General features: G+C 39.8%; 2 protein-coding genes and 1 long non-coding RNA gene across 3 annotated transcripts; 2 read left to right on the top strand and 1 right to left on the bottom strand.

Moving 5' to 3' along the window:
• The first annotated feature begins 3,650 nt into the window (after positions 1 to 3,650).
• On the top strand, positions 3,651 to 5,452 carry LOC112177610. The gene is made up of 2 exons (XR_002927344.2): positions 3,651 to 3,758; positions 5,272 to 5,452. It is a non-coding gene; the product is annotated as an uncharacterized LOC112177610 (long non-coding RNA).
• Positions 5,453 to 10,130: 4,678 nt separating this feature from the next.
• Positions 10,131 to 10,772, bottom strand: LOC112164670. The gene has a single exon (XM_024300960.1). The coding sequence runs from the start codon at positions 10,770 to 10,772 to the stop codon at positions 10,131 to 10,133; it is 642 nt and encodes a 213-aa protein (XP_024156728.1).
• Positions 10,773 to 12,778: 2,006 nt separating this feature from the next.
• On the top strand, positions 12,779 to 14,479 carry LOC112164663 (pentatricopeptide repeat-containing protein MRL1, chloroplastic-like). The gene is made up of 5 exons (XM_024300948.2): positions 12,779 to 12,819; positions 13,252 to 13,351; positions 13,512 to 13,620; positions 13,728 to 13,819; positions 14,409 to 14,479. Exons 1-5 carry the CDS (start codon positions 12,796 to 12,798, stop codon positions 14,477 to 14,479), a joined length of 396 nt encoding a protein of 131 aa, XP_024156716.1. The 5' UTR covers positions 12,779 to 12,795.
• The last annotated feature ends 9,810 nt before the right edge of the window (positions 14,480 to 24,289 follow it).

The raw sequence follows: 24,289 nt of genomic DNA, 5'->3' as shown, positions 1-24,289 counted from the left end.
GAATGATTTGCAATAACCAGCTCATCTTGCATGTCCATCTTTTGATTGAATACCCTTGAGCTCATGGAAGTAGATTGTTACTTGTGGTGCCATTTTATTTCCCTTAGACAAACAAGTAACAAAATTGATTAGTCTCTTAATAAATGAAGATGAAAAGGAAAATGGATCCCACCGAGCGTGCCAAAAATTATGTTAGGTTAAAAATTTCACAAAGTGTAAAATGTCACCCAACGTAATTTCACTCGTATTCATTAACAGAATAGAGTTTTAATTATTTCGGGTTCGACCCATTCAAGACAGAATGTGTCTCTTAATTACAATCCCTTATTACAAGAGAAACACCATTTGATTCCATTTATAAAGAAACCAGTGTGTTCTTGTTTGTTTTTGCGGCTGCACCCGAATTTTGAAATGGGTTGCCTACGTACCCGGGAAGGGATCAAGCCACTCGTAGTTCAAGAGTTCTAATGAGTGGATGACCCATTGGAAGCCTTGGGTTTTTGGAGTAGGAATAGTGTTTGGGATGCGGTTGCATCTAGATTATTTGATTCCAGATTGCCTACATACCCTTGCGGGATCAAACCACATGTAGTTCCAGCACTTGGGATTTAAATGGGTAGATGACCCATTTATTTTTGGATTTGTGTTTGAGATATTTGTGAGGGTTTAGAGCACTTGAATTTGCTTTTGGGTGATTTGGGAATGATTTGATTTTTCTGGTGTTTGGGTGAATTTGACTGGTGGAGTCAGAGATTCGGATTTGCTGAATTTGACTGGTGGAGTCAGGGATTCGATTTGAATTTGTGGTTGCATCAGGTGGGTCGCTAGATTGCCTACATACCCTGTGAAGGGATCAAACCATTGTAGTTCTGAATCTTTGGGAATTTGAGATTTTTCTTGGTTTTGTACCAAAAGGATATTTTTTAGGTTCCGGAGCATTTTTTTACGAAACCCAAGCCTGGGTATTTGGAAATGGAACCCATAGCGTCGAGTAAACTCCGAGTCGCACTTTTAAATTTTTGCCTGAAGATCGGAGGCACCCATCAAGCTTTTCTTTTTCTCTTTTGGACACCCGGATTTATTATGGGTCACCATCAGAAGCTCCATGGAGGCCCAAAGTGATACGGAGGCCCAGCTGCTATATTTTCCCAATTTCCTTTTTCACCTCCTTTTTTCACTTTTTATATTTCTTTCTTTCTTTCCACTGTCTTTACCCAAAACCAGATAGAACCTGAGCTCGGCGCTACTGCCAAGTCGAATTGGAGATGGGTCCGAAGATGGAATGTGATTTGGAGATGGAAGCACGCATGGATGTTCGACTAGAGGATATCTCTCAACACTTAGAAGCTTGAAATTTGCTGTTGTGCTTCCCTGTGAGAAATTGGGTAAGAATACTCCCCACTCAGTTCTTCCAGCTTCGTGATTCAAGGACCCAGGTGCTAATCTCCCCTTTGTATTGCATTTGACAATGGTTGTGACAGAAGTATTAGCTAGAGCTTAGCCTTAGCGTGCATTGGGTAGGCACTCAATTCAAAGACTCCGTTGTATTCTGGGTGAGTGGTAGGTGAGGCCAAATTCCCTTTTATCACCAGCCAAATCAATTGTGAATTGAAAATTGTGATTGTTTGGGTCTTCTTCCTTTGTGTTCACAAGCCCAGCTCTACATCAATCTTATTGTTGCACTTAATTAAACCTCTTATCTTATGCATAGCTTAATTAAGAGCTTTTGTCTTGTGCATGAATTGATGGCCTGCAATGCCACTTTGTCAGCTTCTGCAATTGTGTTGGACACTTTGTTAATTAAGCTCTTTTGTTTTCTGCATAGCTTAATTAATCTATCTCATCGCCTGCACATCACCAGAGCACTCGTTCTTTGTTTTTTCTTTATATATATATATATATATATATATATATATATATATATATATATATTGCTTTATGCTTTGTCAAGTTCTGGGATGGTTTGGATCACATTGACCATACTTAAATTAAAGGTCCATGCCCAGATAAAAGTGCCACCGCCAAGACTTTTCTCATTTGGCTTTTATATTGGCACCGCTTCGAAGCTTTTTGGGACACAAATATTTCAAAGCTGCTGCACATAATTGAACTTTGAAGTTTGCTTAGTCACTTTCGCTGCAAATTCTCATCTTTCTTTCTTCCCTTGACACGCTGCACCCACGAACACATACTTGTCACCTCTTGAAATCAAGTCTAGACTGTTTCATTTGATTGTCTTGACCTTTTACAAATATAAGAACCTGTGCATCAGATTTGTCTTGGAATTGGCTGTGACAAAGTGTGTGTTTAATTTTGACAACTTGAGACTCGCCTTGCAATTCGACTACACAGCTTTCTTTCTTGCTTGTCATCTTTTGGTGTTAAAGGCCTCAGACTGCCTCCTCTGATTATTTTGGCCTTCTGCAACATATAAAGACTTGTGCACCAAATTTGTTCTTAATTGGATGCTTCAAAGCTTGTATTCCATTTTAACAAATTTGTTTGTTGTGCAGGTTCAATCAGGACAGGTGATTGTAGTCACAGTAGTTTCAACGTCTCGAAGCTTTATTTTGAGGGTGAGATTCTTTGTTTACTTCTCTTAGTTTCTTTGCACTTATTATGTTTTTTTTTTTTTTGGATTGGTGCTTCTGGAAATAAAGTATGGCCTCGGGGAAGGCTTTTTGGCTATTGTGGTTGTCAAGGAATGAATTATGGTTTTGTTGTTGTTTGACAGAAGATTCAGTGAAGCTTGTAGCTCCCGTAGCTTTGATTTCCTTTATGAGTTTGAAACTACTACAGAGACTCTACTGCCAGGAGTTGAGAGAGCGGCAAAACTTGTCACTGTTACAATATGGGAAGGCCAGCTGCTGTGATTGGAGAGCGCAAGGCCTACACCAGAGACGCTGCTCTGACATGTTCATCGGGACGCTGCCCGGCATGGTTCATCAGGACGCTGCCCGACAAGGTTCATCGGGACGCTGCCCTGCATGGTCATCGGAGATGCTGCTCCGGCACGTTGACTTTGACATCATTGACACCCGAAGGTGCCATTGTGAGGAAGGCCTGCAACAGAAAAGAAAAGGTGGTGGAGAGCGATGGAATGAGGTCGAAACCTTTTGTCTTCCAAGCTGCTTTGCTGCTTTCTCCTTTTGTTTTTCCACGCTCTGTGCTCTGTTGCGTCCTCCCCCGTCTTTTTGACCTCCTAGGCTCGTTTTATATGAGACCCAAGAGTTGTTGAGGTTGAACTGTTCTCACCTTTTTTAATTGTACTTGGACTCGTCCTCTTCTCTCAAATTACATCTGCCTTGAACTCTTTTTTTATTACTTTGTTGTAGAGTTTTGGTAAAGGTAGAAGTAACTCGGCAGATAAATTGTAGAATCCTAGAAGTACCATGCCTTTTTTTCTTATTATTCTTTTCATGTTTTGGTTTTGCCGAAAACACTCATATTGTTGAAGAGTCCTCATTCAAGATGAACTTGTGATTTTTTTCATTTCAACAAAGAGCGAGGTAGGGATCGATAGCAAGATTTGGATCGGGTCCAAATCTTGCTATCGATCTTTGAAGAACGATCCAATTTGTGATTAAAGCATTGCCTGTCTCAATTTTGAACCATCTTCGTTTGTTCCTTTCCATTCTTTCTTCTTTCTCATTTTTTTTTTATATGTTTGGATTAACCTAAAATGTTTGCAATGCAGGCGTGTGGTTCTTCCAGCGGAAGTGTTAAAGCTACTTGCAAAGAATCGGCTTCTTTCTGAGGTCGGTTTATAGGGCTGGCTTATTTATTTATTTATTTATTTGTACTGTGATAGGGTCTGTTTATGTTGTTAATTGGAACTATATTTGTGTTTGAGTGCTGTGGAAAGGGATTTAATCACTTTACTGGGTATCTCATTTGATTGGGTTTATGTTTCGATTTTGGAGATATGATTTCTGGGTTTTCCATCGTTTTGTTTTTCTGTCTTTAATGGGTTTGCGGTTTAGGGTTTAGGATAATTCTTATGTCTATTTCATTTTAGGATAATTCTTATGTCTATTTCCGACTCATAGTTAATGCATTATCTTCCGTTTTGCTCTAATAACATTACCATGTAGAAATGAGAAGCTAACATGTATGGATATGAACATCTTTTTACTCAAGCATGACTATTCAATTTTTTGATAACCATAAAAAGTACAAGTTAATTAAAAAAGTGGAAGGTCGATCCCAAAAATTGTGTTTGGGTATGATTCACTTGAGCATCCTACTTTAAACTAATTAGTATTCAAGAATATGTTTGTTAAAGTAGTAATGGACTTTCTTGTGTGTAGCAAACAAGGAAAAAGCTCTTTTAGAAAGCTCTTGGTTTTAAATTTGAATATGTACGGGATCAATGACTCAGTGTGACAAATTAGACCCAGTTTGAATTTGTGTCTCTTCACAAATTGAGAAGAGAATCCAACAATGATTAGTAATTGCTAAACAAAGCCTCATTACTTGCTACAATGAAATTAGGGATTGTAGAACAATGCAATCACAAATTTATATGAAAGTGGGTGATCATATACACAGATTGGCGATTAAATATTGTTCATGACCCAAGTACTTTAAAGATTTGGATCAAATTAAGTAGCATTACATGCCAATAATTGAGTAGTTTATGATTTGATCTTACTTTTAATAATTCTATTTGTTGTGCATAAAGCTAAGTGAAATATTCTTGTTCTGCTTTTAGTCTTTTTTGGTGACATTTCTGATAAAGTAATCTGGGGTTCACATCCAAAACCAATTGGCACTGGATGGAGTGGCCCAAACCCTTATAAACCCATAGGCAATGTCCCATTTTTCCCATGTGGGATGTATATATTCTCAACACGCCCCCGCACGTGTGGCGAATTTTCAAGCCATACACGTGGACAACTTGGGTGACGTAGAGCCCGTGTGGCCGTTAGGCACGCACACGTGGGTAACCCGCTCTGATACCATGATAAAGTAATCTGGGGTTCACATCCAAAACCAATTGGCAATGGATGGAGTGGCCCAAACCCTTATAAACTCATAGGCAAGGTCCCATTTTTCCCATGTGGGATGTATATATTCTCAACAATTTCTTTTTCATTCCTTATCGAACGGTTGGGACGATGGCAAATCAGAATGACCCGGTTATAATTACCAATGTCCATTGTTATAATTACCAATGGACTAATTTGTTGAAAACATCTGATTGGGAGGCACGTAAAACACGGTTACGTATTCATGTCTTCCAAATTCTACTAATATGTCTTCTTTCAGGTTGCACCAGATATGGCCCTTGAATTTTTGGCAGGAGCACCGTTTCAGCTCATGTACGACATGGTTAAGGTAGCGCTCCGGAATACGAAGTTATTCAGGTCTCAACTTAGGCAGCTGGAAAACATACTCAAAATTCTCCAGCCTCAAATTCTTGAGCAGATAAGACAAAACAATGTGCAGCTTCACCTTTCAACCCTACACATAAAAGAGCTCCGGCTGAAAATTGAAGACGGTTTAATGCTCCTCGAAAAATTAGGAAGTATTAGCAATTTTAATGTGCACGTTTGGGGTTCCTGACTAAAGCCTAGATATGCAGATCAGCAGGAGGATTTAATCATAGGGCTGGAAAGGCTTCTAAAAATCATTGAGTTGGAGAATCTGTCACTACTTGGCCGGCTCACTCTTTCCGCAGAGTCAACTGAGGGCAAAGTTGATGAGGTGAGCAGCGATCTGAAACTTCTCACTCTTTCCGCAGAGTCAACTGAGGGCAAAGTTGATGAGGTAAGCAGCAATCTGAAACTTCTTACTCTTTCCGCAGAGTCAACCAAGGGCAAAGTTCAGATTGCCGCTCACTCTTTCCGCAGGCTCACCTCATCAACTTTGCCCTCGGTTGACTCTGCGGAAAGAGTGAGAAGTTTCAGATTGCTGCTCACCTCATCAACTTTGCCCTCGGTTGACTCTGTGGAAAGAGTGAGCAGCAATCTGAAACTTCTCAGTGACACAGTTGCTGATTTGAAAGAGCTAGTTCTTGGCATTCAGCTAGAAGGGATAAGCCCACCTGTTGAAACACCTCCACAAGTTGCTAAAGCAGTAACCACCCTCAGAGTACATCAACACGTCGAGCATCCTTTGCTATGAGTAGCTGTCTCTTCCAAATTATGTCAATATTGATGGAATCACATCAGTCTTATCAGCCAAAGGCTAGAAACTTTAGCAAAAGACAGATTTAAGAGCTACAATTGCTTGCTTTCTCTTTATGTAGTAACTATGTTGATAGATTGGCTTCTTTTTTTTTTTTTTATGACAATGTTGATAGATTGGTTGATATGGTTACATATTCACATATTGATAGATTGGTTGCTTGCTTTCTCTTTATATAGTAACTATGTTTTGCAAAAGGCACCTCTTTACAGAGGGGAAAGAAATGTTGCAGTGACTCGAATTTGATTCACTCGGATGATTATATCGGTGCAAATTGAACTCCAATTTTAATTAATGAGCTATTACAAAGTTAAACGGATTGAATCTCAGTTCGATTCGTGAGTAGGCCTGGACAAAAAGAATTGAAAGATTTAATGGACCAGATCGGAAATTACACTTGTTGATAAGATTATTTGTCTTTCACCCAACTCCACTACTATATTTTCAGAGCAATTCTCATATGCCATATTGCATGTGATGTGATGTTATTCATTTGACGCAACGATCCACATGCATTCCATGCCACCCAACACTACACCAAAAACGTTAACAGACAACACTTTTTGCACAACGAAAAAAAAAATGTGTTGTGTGATGAAGAAAAGTGAATTAGACATCATGTTTAGTAAACTTACGTTGTATAAGGTGGTTAAAATCCTGAAGTCTTTATCTAGAATGTCATTGCACGATGGTTACAAGAATAATCTGTTGTGTGAATAAAAAAAAAATTGCGGCAGATTTCCCTCCTAGATGGACTCAAATTTGGCTCCAAATTCTACCCTAGATGCCACTAAATTGTACAACAGTTTAGTTACTTGTGTTGTAGGAGTATACTTGCAAATGATCATATAATGGTTTTTAATGTGCCGTTGTGCAAGTGAGTGGCAAAATTTGGAGAAGTCTCCAAAATGGCATTCATTCTCCCCCCCCAAAACGAGCAGATTTGGCTTCAATGGTTTGTCATGCTTGCAAGTTCCTACAACATAATAACTATCTCTGTTGTGTGATTGAGAAATGCCTAACCTCAGTGCCAAAACTGAAATTTTGATTGCCCAAGCGGGAAATTTCCATATTTGTTCCCTCAGCTTTGCTACACTTCATACAACATATAGAACTCTATATGTTGTCTGAGTAATTAAAAAAAAAAAATTAATGCGTGGTGCCTTATACAACTCGAGGGCACCATTACACACACTTAACCATATTAGCCGTTTTTCAAGTCTGAGGGCAACTCCAACCTTGGGGTGCCAAACCTATTTTTGGGCCATTTTGAGACTTTGGATCTCCAACCTTTTGTTTTTGGGGGGTCTGGTCCTATAAATATAGGACTTGGACTCATTTGTAGTCTCAAATATGAGACTTTTCCAAGACCAGAACTTATTACTGTGCATGGGGGCCAGCCCAGTTGCTGTCTCAGCCCACATGCCGAACCAACGCGCGGAACGAAGAAATTGAAGGAAACGCGCGCCAAAGGGAGAAGGAAGAGACAGGACGCGCGGAACGCGCACTAGAGAGAGAAAATTCGGAGCTTTCCGTCTGCAGCCGTGGGCCCCTCGCCTGCGCAGCTGTCCCCTAGTGACCGTTGGAACCCCCAACGGTCATGAAATGCATGGTCCAGATGTTGCACTGATCAATTTGGACGGTCCGATGTTACCTCTTTTTTTTTTTTTTTTTTTTTTTTTGACTGTAACGGATCTATTCAAGATCCAATGGTTCAGATTATTTGGAAAAAAGTGATGAACGGCTCTTATTAATTGAAGAGTTATTATTTCATTTTTGTTCCAAAAAATAAAAAAAATTACCAGAAAATTGGGGGAAAAAATATACCCGTTGGAACAGTGAATTATAGGAAATTCTATAAATACCTACCCATTCTTTTCTATTTCCTCACACCAAATATCCTCCATCTCCTTCACAATTTTCCATTCATTGTTACATCTTCTTGTTCTTAAATATATCTTCCTTTTATTTTTTTTGTCTTGGAAAAAAAGGCACCAAGAGGGGATTCTTGGAGGCACAATGAAGAAGTTATTCTTTGCCAAGCTTGGATCACCGTTGGGGGTGATGGTTGCGTTGGAAAAGATCAAAAGTCGGACTTATTGTGGAGTCGTGTGGCGGAGGAGTACAATGCTCACAAACCGGCCGGTTGCATGGATAGAACACATTCTAGTTGCCACGCTCGTTGGAAGAAAATAAGTCCGGCATGTATGAAGTGGCGCCAAGCTCTTAACAAAGTCGAACACTTTCAACGAAGAAGCGGCGAAAATATGGAGGATGAGGTAATTATATTGAAATATGTTCAATAATGATTATTGATTTATTTATCATGTAGTTCAATAATGTCCAATATATAGTTTATTCATCGATTTATACTAAGCCAATATTTTTTTTAATATTTTATTTACTTAATATTATATGTAGCTCATGAATATTAAATCAACGTACTACGACTCGGAAGGTTGCGATTTTGTGTTTGAGCATTGTTGGCAGTACTTGAAAAATACGGAAAAGTTTGGGAAAACACCATCAATGGAAAACACCCACTTTAGTGTTCCTAATCATGTCAACTTGGATGACGGTGGAACAACCATTACCGAGGATGAGCTTCCGTCATCAAGAAAGGCACGTCCTCAAGGACAAAAAGCACAGAAGCTAGCTAAGAAAAAAGGCAATAAGCAGGATGCGGATGGCCTACGAGTTCAAATGCAGAAATGTTATGAACAAACCGAACGCGAGTACCAACAAAGGCAAAGACAGTTTGAGGAAGGTCAACTAATTGAGCAACGCGCTGAGGATGCTCGCACGATGCAGGTGGATCCATCACTTTTCACCCCAAGAAAGAGGAGTTATTGGGAGAGGAAGCAACAACAAATAATTGATAACGAGGCAGAAACTTCAAGCATCCCGGAACAATCTCAAGATCCTACACCCCCTGAAGGAGACAACACAGCCTTGACCACTTATGATCCACTTGGCGAGACATCTTGGATGTAATGAATATTGTTAGTTGCTTTGAATGGTTTGTGTTTTAATTTATGATAATAAAAATTATTTTGTTTAGTAGATCATCTTCGTAAAAAAGCATTGAACTTTTATTTTCATAATAAAGCACACCACACAAATTAAAAGCACACAACACAAAGTAAAAGCATACCACACAACAATACAACCAAAGTAGGCCATGACCACTTATCATGACAACATGGCCACTTATTGAAAGCACAAAAAAAAAAAAAAAAAAACTCACTAGTGGTTCTGATCAGCTTGTAACTTCATGGTCCATAGGTGATCGACTAGATCGTCTTGGAGGTTTTTATTCATCACTGGACATCTAACCTCCCTATAACGACGCAAGAATTGATTTAGTTGTTGCGGATTGCGATCAACATCGGTGTCCATTACTGGTCTCTTATATATCTCTGCTTTCCTTGGTCTGGTTGGGATATCATCCGGATCAAATGGCTGCGCTGCATATTCATCATGCTCATCTTCAACAATCATATTGTGCAAGATAATGCACGTCATCATGATGTATTGAAGGTTCTCCTTACTCCACCACGAGCTGGTCCTCTTATGATTGCCCAACGAGCTTGGAGAATACCAAATGCTCTCTCCACGTCTTTTCTGTATGCTTCCTGCATCCTTGTGAAATGTTGTGTCTGCGCCGACCTCGGGTTTCGGATTGCTTGTACAAATGACCCCCACTTAGGGTATATGCCATCAACTAGGTAATAACATTGACGATAATGCTTATTATGTACCTGGTAGTTCACTTCAGGGGTTTCACCGGTGCATACGTCATTGAATAAAGGTGAACATCCAAGGACGTTAATATCATTTAGGGAACCTGGAAGGCCGAAGAAGGCATGCCAAATCCAAGTATCGTAGGAGGCCACCACTTCTAAGATGATTGTGGGTTTCCCCTTGTAGCCAGTATACTACCCTGCCCATCCGGTGGGACAATTTTTCCACTGCCAATGCGTACAATCAAGGCTACCGATCATCCCCGGGAATCCCCGTTCTGCAGCTTTGTTAAGCAGCCGTCGCAAATCTGCCGGTGTTGGTCGGCGGAGGTAAGTCTCATGGTATACATTCCAGATTGCTTTTGTGAAGTGCTCAAAAATCTCAATGGCAGTGGTCTTCGCAATATCTAGGTAATCATCACAGAAATCAGCTGTGATGCCATACGCGAGCATTCTCATGGCGCATGTCAGCTTTTGTTCAGTGGATAAGCTGAGTATCCCACAAGCATCTCTTGTTTGAACAAAATATGGGTCGTAGTTGGCCACATCGCGCATCATCTTGTCAAAGACCCAAGGTTGCATTCTATATCGCCTGCGAAATATGTTTGGTTCATACCTGCACGGATCCGTGAAGTATTGAGCTTTGAGTCGAAGATCCATCAGCTCTCGATCCCTGGCCTTATAGGTACGACCTTCTGAAGAACCACCCCATTGTGAATCCTCATCTTCCAGAGTTTGGATTTGCAAGGCAGCAGTAGACATCATCAAGGCTCGTCGACGGCTTCTCGTGACGGCCTCTTCTTGATCTTTCTGCAACCATTTCGTCAAACAATTCATTGCAGAAATGGTTTGACAAAATCAAAACGGAAAAGAAAGAAAGATTTGTATGATTTGGATATGAGAAGTGTTTGTGAATTTGTGAGAGATGAGGATGATAATGACCCCATATTTATGGACGGTTTGAGTTTATTTTGATTAGATAATGTATGACACGTGGCGGACGAAGACTCGACCGTAATTAGGACAACCAATTAGAGATTGACACGTGGCGCTGATATCACATCGAAATTCGTATGTTTGGCATATATGCCGACACAAAACATCAAAATATCTTCTAAATAGTTAGATTCTTTGTCGTATGTGCCGACACTTTTGTCGTATATGCCGACACTTTTGTCGTATATGCCGACCAAAAAAAAAAAAATTTCAAAACCTTTTTTAAATTCATTAAATAATAAGAATAATTTTTAAAAATTATGATCTAAATAGTTAGATTCTTACTCGTATGTGCCGACACTTTTGTCGTATATGCCGACAAAAAAAAAATTAAAAATCTTTTTTTAAATTCATTAAATAATAAGAATAATTTTTAAATATTATGATATTCATCAAATTAAATTAACATATTTTTAATATAATATTCATCAAAATTATACTTATATTATATTTTAGTCAAGAATAGTGAAAATAACACCCCCATATAGGTTTAATGGTTGGAGATGAGAATTGAGTCCTATATGAATAGTGCAACAAGGGGGTGCTAAAATGAGAATAGCACCCCCAAATGGTGCCTATGGTTGGAGTTGCCCTGAGAGCAAAATCCAGAGAGCCTTTCTTCACTTCGAGCAAAATCCCGAGCGGCCAAGCCTTCCATCTCTCACTCCCACTTTGGCCTTAGAGAGTTTTTAGCTACAAAACTTCAACACTTTGTCAAATCAGCCGATTCCTCAACTCGCTTTCTTCGAGCAGCTCTCTTCTCAACACCATCAAAAACCATTGATCTTTCTTCTTCTCTTAAAGAATCGAACCCATCTTCTGAAAACACTTTATTGGGGTTCGATATACTCAATTAGGGTTTTCAATTTGGGGATTTGAAGGAGGAGGGAGGGGGGTGGTTTCTCGGGTTTCTTCAATCATTGAAACCCTAGCTAACTCGCTCTCTCCAACTCATTCGCGACCCCTCATACTCCACCGCACTTTGAAGCTTGTCTCTGACCTGGTGTCGCGACAGCCCACCTATCTGGCCTAGCCTTCGACTTCGTTCACTCCAATTCAGTGAGTGACCTTTCAGAGATAGATTCAGACTCTCCACTATTTCTATCGCCAAAGCCGAAGGTACTACTAATTAATCGACTTTGATTTCATTTCTAGTTTCTCAGATTTCAATTCTTGTTCTCCGAGCAGCGAAGAGAAGCAGCTTTTTTGGGCTATGGAGCCTCGCGTAGGGGGACGATTCCGAGTCGGCCGGAAGAACAGTAGTGGATCCTTTGGAGAGATCTACTTAGGTGCGTTGCTCACTTCTTCTTTTTGCTTTCTTGCTTTTCGTTATTTCTAACTCATGTTCTGGTTTAGTATCTTGATCGATCTGTTTGGTTTGATTCTGGTATGCAATTATAGCTGTTTATACCACAATGCTTGCTTTGTGCTCAGGTTTTACCAACACTAGCTAGCCGTGACTCCTGACAAGATAGTCTTGAATAATGTTAGCTGGTTTAGATAAGTTGGGGACTGGGGAGTTAGAAGGATTTATAGAAGAAGTGGAAAATACAGTGGGTTATTTACTTATTTATTAATATGTTGTTCCTCGTATGTTGAGGATGAAGGAAACAATCTTGTATTCATGTCAGCGGTGCATTCAGTGATCAATCATCATTAAGATCACTCTTCTGATACAATCTTAAGATTACTTACATATGCTTTTTGCCTTAAATGCAGATGTTCCTTAGTGCATTAATAATAGATGTTGCTGGGCATGCTGGAAAGCTAGAGCAGCCTTTGAAAGCATACAGGAAGCCAGAAATCGAGGAATACAAGTTGGAACTGTATCATATAGCTCATTGACGGGCGCATGTAGCAATGTATGTCTCAGATAGACACTTCTGTGGTAAACATTCTTTTGTTTTTGGAAAGAAGAAAGAAAAAGAAATAACTGTGATTAGTTGTAGTCCTACATGCAAACTGAGAATGAATAGCCCATCAGAAATATCTTATAACATCCTATATTAACACAAACTTGAGCAGGTGAGTGTTATAGGTTTTTCATTTTTTGTAACAAAAGTAATGTTCCTATATAAATGTGTGTGTGTGTGTGTGTGTGTGGCTTGGAATACTAAATTTTCTTACAAATTCTGGTTCAACCATACAAGCAAATTAATTGTGTAGTCCTGTGATGGAGAAGTAATTCAGAAGCTTTTTTTGCTCTCCAATTGAGAGAGTAACTCTGATTAACTTCTCAACTTATTTCCTTTTGATGCGACCTCTCTTATGCTGCTAGAAATTTCATAATAATTAATAAGTTGCATATTTCATGCTTCAGGCCAAAAATTGGCAGAAAGCACTGGAGCTCTATGAGGATCTTAAGTCAGCTAAAATTGAGCAGACTGTTTCAACTGTCAATGCTTTGATTACTGCCCTATGTAAGTGTCCAAATGTTACTGCCCTAACAAATGGTGTGATGACAATGCAATTCTGCTTTTGAAATCTGAAGTGGTCACCTTTTCCATGCCATATATATAAAATATATGGGTCTATATGTTAGCAAAACTTAATTGAGATATCACATAATTACCATGTCAGGTGATGGGGATCAACTACAGAAGGCTATGGAAGTTCTGTCGGAAATGAAGAGTATAGGACTGCGTCCAAACAGTATAACATACTCCATACTTGTAGTGGCAAGTGAAAAGTAAGTCGTTTAGACTAGAGTTGATCTTGCACTTATATTTGGTTTATATCTCTCTGTTTCTTGTCAAAGTGAAAACTCAACCTCTTTCCCGTGCACCCTGATTGTAGGAAGGATGATCTAGAAGCTGGCCTGCTGCTCCTTTCTCAAGCTGAAAAGGATAAAGTTGTTCCAAACCTTGTCATGTGTAGATGCATTATAGGTGAGTTTACATTGGTAGCTAATTTTTCATGTCCTTCTCACTTTGGCATCTGAGTGGTTGGATTAATTTTTTCCCCACACTAATATGTGAACTGGTTCTCTATTGCAAAGAAGGACCAACATTAAACAGGATGCCTTTAACACCGGTAGTAATGCTTGACAATTATCTAGGAAATCTCCCTCTCTTTTTTTTTCTCCACACACGAATGAGCTGTCCTCTGACCAAATAACCAATAGTTCAACCTCCTATTTTTATTATCTCTGTTTATATGTAATGATTATGTATCAAGTCTGGCTATCTCTCGATATGAATTATACTTTTTTGTTTTCTTTGAATTGTACTTTTTTGTTTTCTTTCCATGCACAGTCACACAAATGCCAAAACGCTTAAAGTTATGTTGCTTATGAGATAATATATGGGATCAAGTCTTTCCTATTGTCCTGTTCATGCCCTCTTTGAGCTTCAAGGAAAGATGAACTGCACGTTTGAATTTTTGTCTGTTCAAACATACTCATGTCTTTAACTTCTATTGGGATTCTGTTGTCGTTTACAAATTTTTTTTTCTCCTCCACATTTGATCTCTTTGAAGGCATGTGCTTACGGAGATTTGAGAAGGCATGTACACTGGGTGAAACTGTCTTGCCACATTTGTCTCACTAATTAATTGACTTTGATTTCATTTCTAGTTTCTCAGATTAATCGACTTTGAAACTGTCTTAATTTTTTTCAGTTTTTATTTTAGGTGAGTGGCGATTATTGCTTGTGAAATACAATGGTAGTTCATCATTTTATCTGGGTGTATATTGTACTGGGATTTTTTTATATTATTGGATTGACTTTTCTGGAACTCAAGCATATCTATTTCCCACCTTTGAACAAGGGAGCTCTGCTATTTGAACAAGTCAAGCTCTAATTAAATTTGATTACTTGTAGAAAATATTTTAACAATTTCAAAAAGTATAGGGGTCTGTATTTCTGGGTTACCTTAATATGTTTTTTCTAGCATTGTGTTCTGCTCAGAGTTCACTTTATATATGTTTTCATAACTTCATACATGCATGTGAGTTTGTGGCAAGAAAGAATTTAGCCATTCGTACTAACACCTCACACATCCAGTCCCTTACTTTAGTTTTGTCTATAAGTTGGGAGGCATGGTAATGATTTTTTTTTTTTTTTTGGTTTTCTAAAGAAATAGTTTTCATTTCTGGGTTCTTAATTTTTTTTTTTCAGTTTTTATTTTAGGTGAGTGGCGATTATTGCTTGTGAAATACAATGGTAGTTCGTCTGGGTGTATATTGTGCTGGGATTTTTTTTTATTATTGGATTGACTTTTCTGGAACTCAAGCAGGTCTATTTCCCACCACACTTGTATGTTTAATCTTTTTTTTTTTTTTTGAAACGTCGTTTAATCTTTTCTAGAGCTTTGAATCAACATGCTGTTGCTGTGGTAGTGGATCCAATTCAGAGTGTGAAGAGGAAGGTGGTCATTGAAGCCTTCCGCCTTATCAACCCACAGATTATGATGCTCGGTCAAGAACCTCGGCAGACCACATCCAATCTGGGCCATCTTAATAAACCATCTATTCAAGTAAGTTCCCAATGAGTCAGTTTGAACCCCATTATTTGCAATAGCAACTTTCTGATCTTTAATGCAATTTTCTCTTCAAGCTTTGATCCATGGGTTAAACCAGCATTATTACTCTATAGCAATCAATTACAGGCAGAATGAACTCGAGGAGAAGATGTTGCTTAACCTTCATAAGAAGGGACAGTTGTTTTGATCTGGGGCAGTAAGCATGGCGGTGATAAACTAGTTCTCAACTCATTGGCACATGTTTTTGCTAGGTTCATTTGCAGATCATATTGTTCAAATAAAGGATGGTGCATAGTTGGTGCTGGGAAGGCAGGTGGAGAGCTAGATTTGATCCCACATCCCACCACTTCTTCCAACCATTTCACCCAATGTGAAGCTAAAAGTCCTGATTTCTCTCAAGTATTATGTACCAATTCATTATCAAAGTACTAGGTCGATCATTTTACTTTTGGGTTGTTTAGTGAACATATGCCACTTTGGCTTATTAGGTTTCATGATTTTGTGGAACAATGACTAATATGAATGCATCTTGGTGGATCCATTTGATGATTTGCAGTGTGTTTTGTTTCCAATTTATCACTGTTCATTAGGTAAAATGGAGCTATGCTCAAAATATAGCAAATGAAATTGATTGTACAACAGTTTTATAGTGTGGCAATCCAACGTTGTCTGAATACACAAAACTGCCCATTCACTCAATGCATTCTTTACATATCACACAATGGTTTTAAAGAAAAAATGTCTTCTCATTTACAATCACACAACGATAAAAATGAACTAATGTTGTCCAAAACCAATTCACACAACAAACATACAATACAACTGAAGTGTGATGGTATATCAGACGACGATGACATTAAAGAACACGTTGTCTAACTAGGCTTTCCAACAACAGTTTGAAAACAAGTTCTGTTGTATGAATGATGCATCTGCCATGCTGTGCAGCAGCTCTGCCTACCATCTGCCGAGAGAAGACACAACGGTGATAACGAAAATCTGTCGACTGATTGCATATTATACAACGGTGTTGCACCGTTGTGCAAATTTTAAACACACAACGCTCCGATACACAACGGTGGGCGTCCAAATTAGACAACGAATTTTACCCGTTGTCTGTTTCATTTTTTGGTGTAGTGCAAGCCATACATAAATATAGACGAAATGGACTATATATGGTCCTGACTCCCAAATGTAGCAATTTCAACATCTTCTAGTTTGTAATATGAATGGTCGAATCAAGAAGAAACCCTACAACACAATAAGTATAAATCTTCATCATTTCGTGACCACAATACATTTTCTTTCATTCTACCTTTCTTGTTTTACCATATAAATCGAAAACCTTGCTACTTTAATCTACAAATCATTAATACTCGTAATCAAGTAGAAGGTCAAGAGGATTGTCACGCATTTCAAATTTCTTCTTCATTAAGATAGTAGTCTAGATATAGCATCAAAAAAATCATGATTTCAACTAATGTTGACCGCCCTATCTTAATTAGCACTACTACTCAATTAATGTAAATTCTCATACCACAAATAATCATGTATTTCCCAACAACTATCTATAAATGTACATTGATGCTAATGCAGCAAGATATTTTCAAAGGCCAAATGGCATTGTATCCATTTTTACCCTATGCAGATGTTTAGTAGGAAAATAGTCTCGATGGAAAATAGATACTATAATCCAAGATTCGTGTTTTCTCAAAATTACGTTTGAAATTTCAATTTGTTCCTTTTTATTTTTATTATACATATATATTTTTTTCAATAAAATACATTCAAAAAGGGTTTAAGATCCAACTATGAACAATATTTACCTTCACCCAATGTTAATGCCAATTTGGTTGATTCGGCTAGTCTCATTTCTTGAGGTAATAGATTTATCATAAAAGTTATTCCACGGACAGAATCAAAATACATACGTGCAGTTCTCGAATGTAAAAGTGTAACATCGTAACAGTCAAATGATTCAAATAGAAATTTTTGCACAGAAATAGACAGCTCAATTATGTGACTTAAAAGAAAAGCTGGAAGATGTTCAAGTAAAACCTTATTTTGTGCCTAGCCCAAACTCTAGGTTACTATTGACCTAGTGGTAATAGGGTTTGATTAGAAGAATCTAGAGATTCCTATTCAATGTATGATTATCTTTCCTTGTATGATTCAGATTCTTTGCATTGTAATCCTCTATATAAAGAGGCCCCTATTATCAATAAGAATACACAACGATTTTCTCTCAATTCTCGTTTCCCTAAAACACGTTATCAGCACGAAGCCCTAACCCTGAAAACCCTAATTTCGTAGCCCTAAAATTCCAGCATCACCGTCTCACATATCGAAGCCCTAATCCTAAGGAGCCCAGAACCGGTGGAGGAACCGGCTTGAATCGACCTGAACCGGCCGTCGGAAAATCTGAACCGGCCCTTGCCTTGTGCCTGCCCCTGCGCATCTATCAAGAAGCTATCGAGTCCTACGCACCCCTATGCCTGCCCCTGCCGAGACACATGCCGAGCCCATGCGCGCCTGCTGCCGAGACCTACCGAACCCCTCCGCATCTGCTACCGACATCTGCCGACAACCCCTGCATGAGCCCTGCACAGCCTCCGCAACAGCCCTGCACAACCCAGCCTAGCTCCGGCCACCTACTTCCTGCCACTTTTCCGGTGACCTCCAGCGACTTTTCCGGCCATCTTCAACTACTTTTCCGGTCAAGATTTCTTGCAACTTTTCAAGGTAAACTTTTCTAAAAGTTTCTGTTTTTGAAGTTTTTCATTCTTTTCTTCTTTTCTTAGGGACTTGCAACCTTCCTTCTTCTACCCCCCTTTCTTCTTCATAGGTGAGACCAAAAGCTGAACTGTGGGGGTTCGTGCTTACTCCAAGCTTGGAACTTGTAGAGTCCTCCAAACTTAGAGTTTGTTGAGAAGATAATGATCGACCACATACATCATTGTTTCGATCTAATCCAAAACCCCTCTTGGAATCGGATTTTCTTGGAAGCGACAACGCTCAGAAATCTCTAATTTCTTGGAAGCGACTAAGCTCAGAAATTTTATAATTTTTCGTGGTAGCCTTTCTTCGCTCCGAAACTAACCCTAATCTTGTGTTATTTTTCAGGATGAGTAACCTGAAAGAGTTGAACTTTGTTCCACTGGAGACAACTGGCGCAGGATACCATAGGTGAGTCCGAGATGTACGCCAACATCTTAAGTCCAAGAGCTTAGTCAAAACGTGCTCACTGTTGAGCAAGCTACTACTTTTGAAGCAAATCAAGCTAAAGCCATAATTCTCATGACAAGGCACATGAATGACGCGCTCCAAAGTGCTCAATGAGGAAGACCCCAGAAAAATATGGGTGGAACTTGAGCAGCGATTTGGCAACGTTCGTGACTCCCTGCTTCCTGATTTAGAAGTGAGATGGCATAGCCTCCGCTTCTGTGATTTCAAGTCTGTGCTTGATTATAACTCGGAAGCTCTTCGTATCAAAACGTTGATGGAGTTTTGTGGCAAAACTATAACTGATACGATGTTGATCGAGAAAACTCTCTCTACCTTCCCGGCCTCTGCCCTGATGATTTCAAAGAATTATCGGATTGATGTGAATGCAGGACGTATCACAAGTTTTCATGAGCTCATTGGCGCTATGAACGTAGCTGAGAAGCACGATAATATTCTTGTGAAGAACTATAATGCTAGACCCATGGGAACCAAGTCTATTCCAGAGTCTAACTATAGTCGCGCCCCCAAGGGAGGACGCAGCCCTAAGAGTAGAGACAATTCTGGACGTTCTGGTCTATACTCTCGCCTTAAAGAGGAAGGAAACCGCCAAGAGAGGTGTGCACGGAACCATGGAGGTTAACGTGTGAAGAGAGAGAGAGGCGGAGCCTCCGGCCACCAAGAGCAATGGTCGTCCAAATCGCGCCCCAAAGGCACCTCTGTCAAGGGAGCCTAACCATAGTGATGTTTGCATGTCTTCGATGTGGATCAACTGGACATTGGGCCAAAGCATGTAGGGTATCCCATAATGTTGCAGACGCATACAAGGTGTATCATGAAGCAAGGGAGGCGCACTACATGGAGCAATAAGATCAAGAGGATGACGTTGCTCTTAGGGTGGACGACTTCAAGGGCCAAGAAACTGGCGATTTTGATTAAGTCATTTTATTTTCCAAGAGATGGAGGCAATTGCTATATTATTTTTGTAGTAGATGCCAATGGTATTAGTCTTTCTTCAAAGTAGGCGTACTCAATGTAAGTGTGATATCTAGGAAGGTTTTGAGATTAGTGGTATTTAAGTGAGCATCGCTCCACCGACATCTCTCTACTCACCTGGTCACATTTACATTGGAATTACCGAAAGAAATTAGACGACTGCCATTATTTTGTTTTAGCTAGTTTATTGGATTAGATTTCCTTTGGTTAAGAAACAATGATGTAATTCCGTTAGGCTTATTAATAAAAGTTGAGTTTTTTTCTTTATGACTCCTTTTTAATTACGAGCTTTTCTTTTAGGAATGGATTCTGGAGAATTACAATGTCTTGCGGATAATGCGACTACGCACACCATTCTACGCCATAGGCAATTATTCTTAGAGATGTTGCCTACATATTCCTCTGTGACTACGATGGTTGGGCCATCAGGTTTAGTTCAAGGACATGGAATGGCCCAATTCCTATTGCCAAATGGCACCTTGATTAAAGTTGCAGAAGCATTCTACGCTCCTAAGGCAAATTGAACATTATTGAGCTTTAAAGATATAAGAGCCAACGGATTCCATGCAGAAACGCATACTGAGAACGGAAAAGGGTTCTTTTGCATTACCTCTAATGATTGCGGATAGAAGCGCATCTTAGAGAAGCTTATGTGTCAATATAGTGGACTTTATGTCACTACAATTCGACCAATTGAATCCAATAATGTCATAAGAGAAGATCTCTTGGATTTAGACACATACTGGTTTTGACATGACTGACTAGGACACCTTGGTCGTGATATGATGCTCCGTATACTAAAGACTTCACACGGACATCCATTCTTCAGAGTGAGAAGAAGCAAGAATCGAAAATTGATTCCCGCACTTAGCAAGATCGCAACAACCGCTACCTCTGGCGCTGCTGCGCTCTTGAGCATTCATAGGGCCGCCCACATCCCTTGTGACGACACCATAAATGGCGCCACCCATGGCCATGACGCCATGGATGCCACTTACCATGGTTCCAACGCCATGATGGGTTATGTAGTCACACATTTTGCTTCTAATAGCGCTACAGGCGCTCAAGCCCAACCAAAATCCTCATTGGTTGCTTCTAAGGCCCCTCGCTCATTTTGCAAAGCCTGTTCCTTTGGGAAATTAGGACCGAGACCGTCCTATGCAAAAGATCCCAAAATACTCATTCCGTTCTTATAGAGAATCAAAGGGGATATCTGTGGACCAATTCAACCATCATGTGGACCTTTTAAATACTTTATGGTATTGGTTGATGCGTTGACACGCTGGTCACATGTTGCACTGTTGTCCACTAGAAATGCTACTTATGCTAAACTCCTCGCTCAGATTATTCGTCTACGGGCTCACTACCCTGACCATCCTATTAAGTCAATTCGACTTGATAATGCTGGGGAGTTTACATAGAAAACTTTTGATGACTATTGCACGTCACTAAGGATTGATGTAGAGCATCCAGTTCCCCATGTTCATACGCAAAATGGTCTCGCAGAAGCCGCTATCAAACGACTACAGATGATAGCACAGACATTGGTTATGCACACCAGTCTCCTTGTTTTTGCTTGGGGATATGCAATATTGCATGCAGCGACACTAATTAGTCTACGACCCACTGCAACCCAAACTTACTCTGCGTTACAGCTAGTGACTGGGTACGAGCCTGATGTCTCGCACTTACGTATTTTTGGGTGTGTCATTTATGTGCCTATTACGCTGCCACAGCGTACTAAGATGGGTCTACAACGACGAATGGACATCTATGTTGGCTATGAATTTCCAATTATCGTCCACTATCTTGAACCCTTGACAGGCGATCTCTTTACCGCTAGATTTGCTGATTGTCACTTTGATGAGACTGTCTTCCCATCGTTAGGGGGAGATAAGAACACAGATGTTCAATAGGAACATGAATTATCGTGGTCTGTCCCCACTATGTCTCATCTCAATCCCCGTACCGCACAGTCCAAACTTGAAGTGCGATGAATAATCGAGCTTTAGAACGTAGCAGATACTTTACCTGATGCGTTTTCTGCTGTTGCCAAAGTGACGAGATCACACATACCTACTGTAAACGTGCCTGTAAGGATCGATGTCCTGAATACTGGACATAACGCCACTCCTGTGACACCAGGAGATGATGCCATTGCCCAAAATGGCAATAATGTGGCGTTTATGGCCGCAGGTCCCGCAAGGAAGTGCGGTAGACCAATTGGTTCGAAGGATACTCGCCCTAGAAAGAGAGCGAATGAGGCACAAACAAATCCTTTGATCATTGATGCTCAACATCCGTCGCATGAGAATGTTCCGGATTATGGTTATGTCCAAGAGACATCATTGGGGGACGCCTCAATATCAGAACCTATACTTGAGAACGTAGAGATCTCTGTAAATTACACTAGTGTACATGGGACGTGGGAAAGAAGCTCCATCATCGTTGATGATGTATTCGCGTACTCCGTAGCGCGTGAGATTATTGAGATCGATGACATCAAACCACGCTCCGTTGATGAATGCCAACGTAGAGCCGATTGGCCAAAATGGAAAGATGCGATCTAGGCAGAACTTGATTCTCTAGCGAAAAGAAAGGTATTTGGAAAAGTTATACCAATACCGCCCAACACCAAACCAATTGGTCATAAATGTGTATTCATTAGAAAGAAACGAGATTGTAAGGTACAAAACTCGCCTTGTGGCGCAAGGCTTCTCACAACGCCCTAGAATCGACTACGAAGAGACCTATTCTCCCGTAATGGACGTCATAACGTTCTGCTACCTTGTCAGTTTGGTAGTTTCTGAAAAACTGAACATACAGCTTATGGATGTGGTTACTGCGTATCTATATGGGGATCTAGATACAGAGATATACATGAAGGTTCCAGATGGACTTCAGTTACCCAAATCAAGTGGCTCTAAACCACGGAGCGTGTTTGCTATAAGATTAAACGCTCACTATATGGATTGAAACAATCCGGACGGATGTGGTATAACCGTCTAAATGACTACTTGATTTGTAAGGGATATGTCAATAATGAACTATGCCCATGTGTGTCCATAAAAAGGACAAGTTCCGGATTTGCAATAGTAGCTGTTTATGTCGACGACATGAATATAATTGGCACCCTTAAAGAGTTAAGGGAAACTGCTGAACAGTTAAAATCCGAGTTTGAGATGAAAGATCTTGGGAAAACACGGTTTCGCCTCGGTTTGGAACTTGAGCACCGCAAAGATGGTATCCTGATTCATCAATCAGCTTAAACCCAAAAAATGCTTAGGCTTTTCGACACTGACAAGATTAAGCCTTCAAGCACCCCAATGGTCGTCCGTAGTCTTGATCTAAAGAAGGATCCATTTCGTCCAAAAGATGACGATGAAGAAGTGCTAAAGGCAGAAGTGCCTTATCTAAGTGCAATAAGAGCATTATTGTACTTAGCACAATGTACAAGACTGGACATCTCATTCGCTGTGAACTTGCTAGCTAGATATAGCTCTGAGGCAACACGACGTCATTGGACTAATGTTAAAAATATCTTTCAATACCTAAGTGGTACAATTGATCTGGGCTTGTTCTATCCCTATAGAGAGACGATGGATTCAAACCCATCCAATGCCTGGGACGCCACACATGGTGGACTGTGTTCCCTCTCCCCATCCCAAAACGATATAAGTGTTTTGGAAGGTTTTGCTGATGTTGGGTACCTCTCTGACACACACAAAGGTCGCTCCCAAACTGGTTATGTATTCACCATGGCAAAGACTGCGATATCTTAGAGGTCTACAAAGCAGACCTTAGTCGCTACCCCCTTCGAATCATGCAGAGATTATTGCTCTCCACGAAGCAGTTCGTGAATGTATATGGCTTCGATCCATAGTTACACATGTTCGAAGCAATTGTGGTCTAAAGTCTACCATAGATGAGCCAACGAGCATTTATGAGGATAATGTTGCTTGCATTGAACAAATGAAGCAAGGCTACATCAAAGGCGATAACACCAAGTACATATTGCCCAAATTTTTCTACAATCAGCAACAACAGAAGCTTCTCAAGATCAAAGTAAACCAGGTTCGATATGAGGACAATGTGGCAGACTTGATTACCAAGTCATTGCCTAAATCCACGTTCGAGAAGCATGTGACAAGAATTGGCTTGCGGAATTATCTGAACTCCCATGATTGTAGTCATCAGGAGGAGGCGCAGACATCAGGGGGAGATATCCACATGTTCATCTTGAAGCGTGAAGGGTGTGTTGTGCTCTTTTTCCCCTTCGACCGAGGTTATTTTTGTCCCACTGGGTTTTTGTTACTCGGCAAGGTTTTTAATGAGGCAACGAGAGAAGCACCGCATTTGGGCGACACAAGGGGGAGTGTATTCAAGTAAAACCTTATTTTATGTCTAGCCCAAACTCTAGGTTACTTGACCTAGTGGTAATAGGGTTTGATTAGAAGAATCTAGAGATTCTTATTCAATGTATGATTATAATTCCTTGTATGATTCAGATTCTATGCATTGTAATCTTCTATATAAAGAGACCCCTATTATTAATGAGAATACACAGCGATTTTCTCTCAATTCCCATTTCCCTAAAACAAAAGATATAATATCTCAAAAAAATCTAAAATTAACTTCAAATAAAATATAAAAATAGTAAA

The sequence above is a fragment of the Rosa chinensis genome, chromosome 1 (genome assembly GCF_002994745.2).
Source record: "Rosa chinensis cultivar Old Blush chromosome 1, RchiOBHm-V2, whole genome shotgun sequence".
Classification (NCBI taxonomy): Eukaryota; Viridiplantae; Streptophyta; class Magnoliopsida; order Rosales; family Rosaceae; genus Rosa; species Rosa chinensis.
Note: the sequence above shows the minus strand (reverse complement) of the source record. Positions and strands in the feature narration are given on the sequence as shown.

What these genes read in the sequence shown, in the direction of transcription:
- LOC112164670 (XM_024300960.1), bottom strand. Translation starts at nt 10,772, where the DNA reads ATGAATTGTTTGACGAAATGGTTGCAGAAAGATCAAGAAGAGGCCGTC.
- LOC112164663 (XM_024300948.2), top strand. Translation starts at nt 12,796, where the DNA reads ATGTCTCAGATAGACACTTCTGTG. An exon ending in CTCAGATAGACACTTCTGTG is followed by an intron (nt 12,820 to 13,251) that starts GTAAACATTCTT and finishes TTCATGCTTCAG; the next exon opens with GCCAAAAATTGGCAGAAAGC. An exon ending in CATGTGTAGATGCATTATAG is followed by an intron (nt 13,820 to 14,408) that starts GTGAGTTTACAT and finishes ATCTCTTTGAAG; the next exon opens with GCATGTGCTTACGGAGATTT.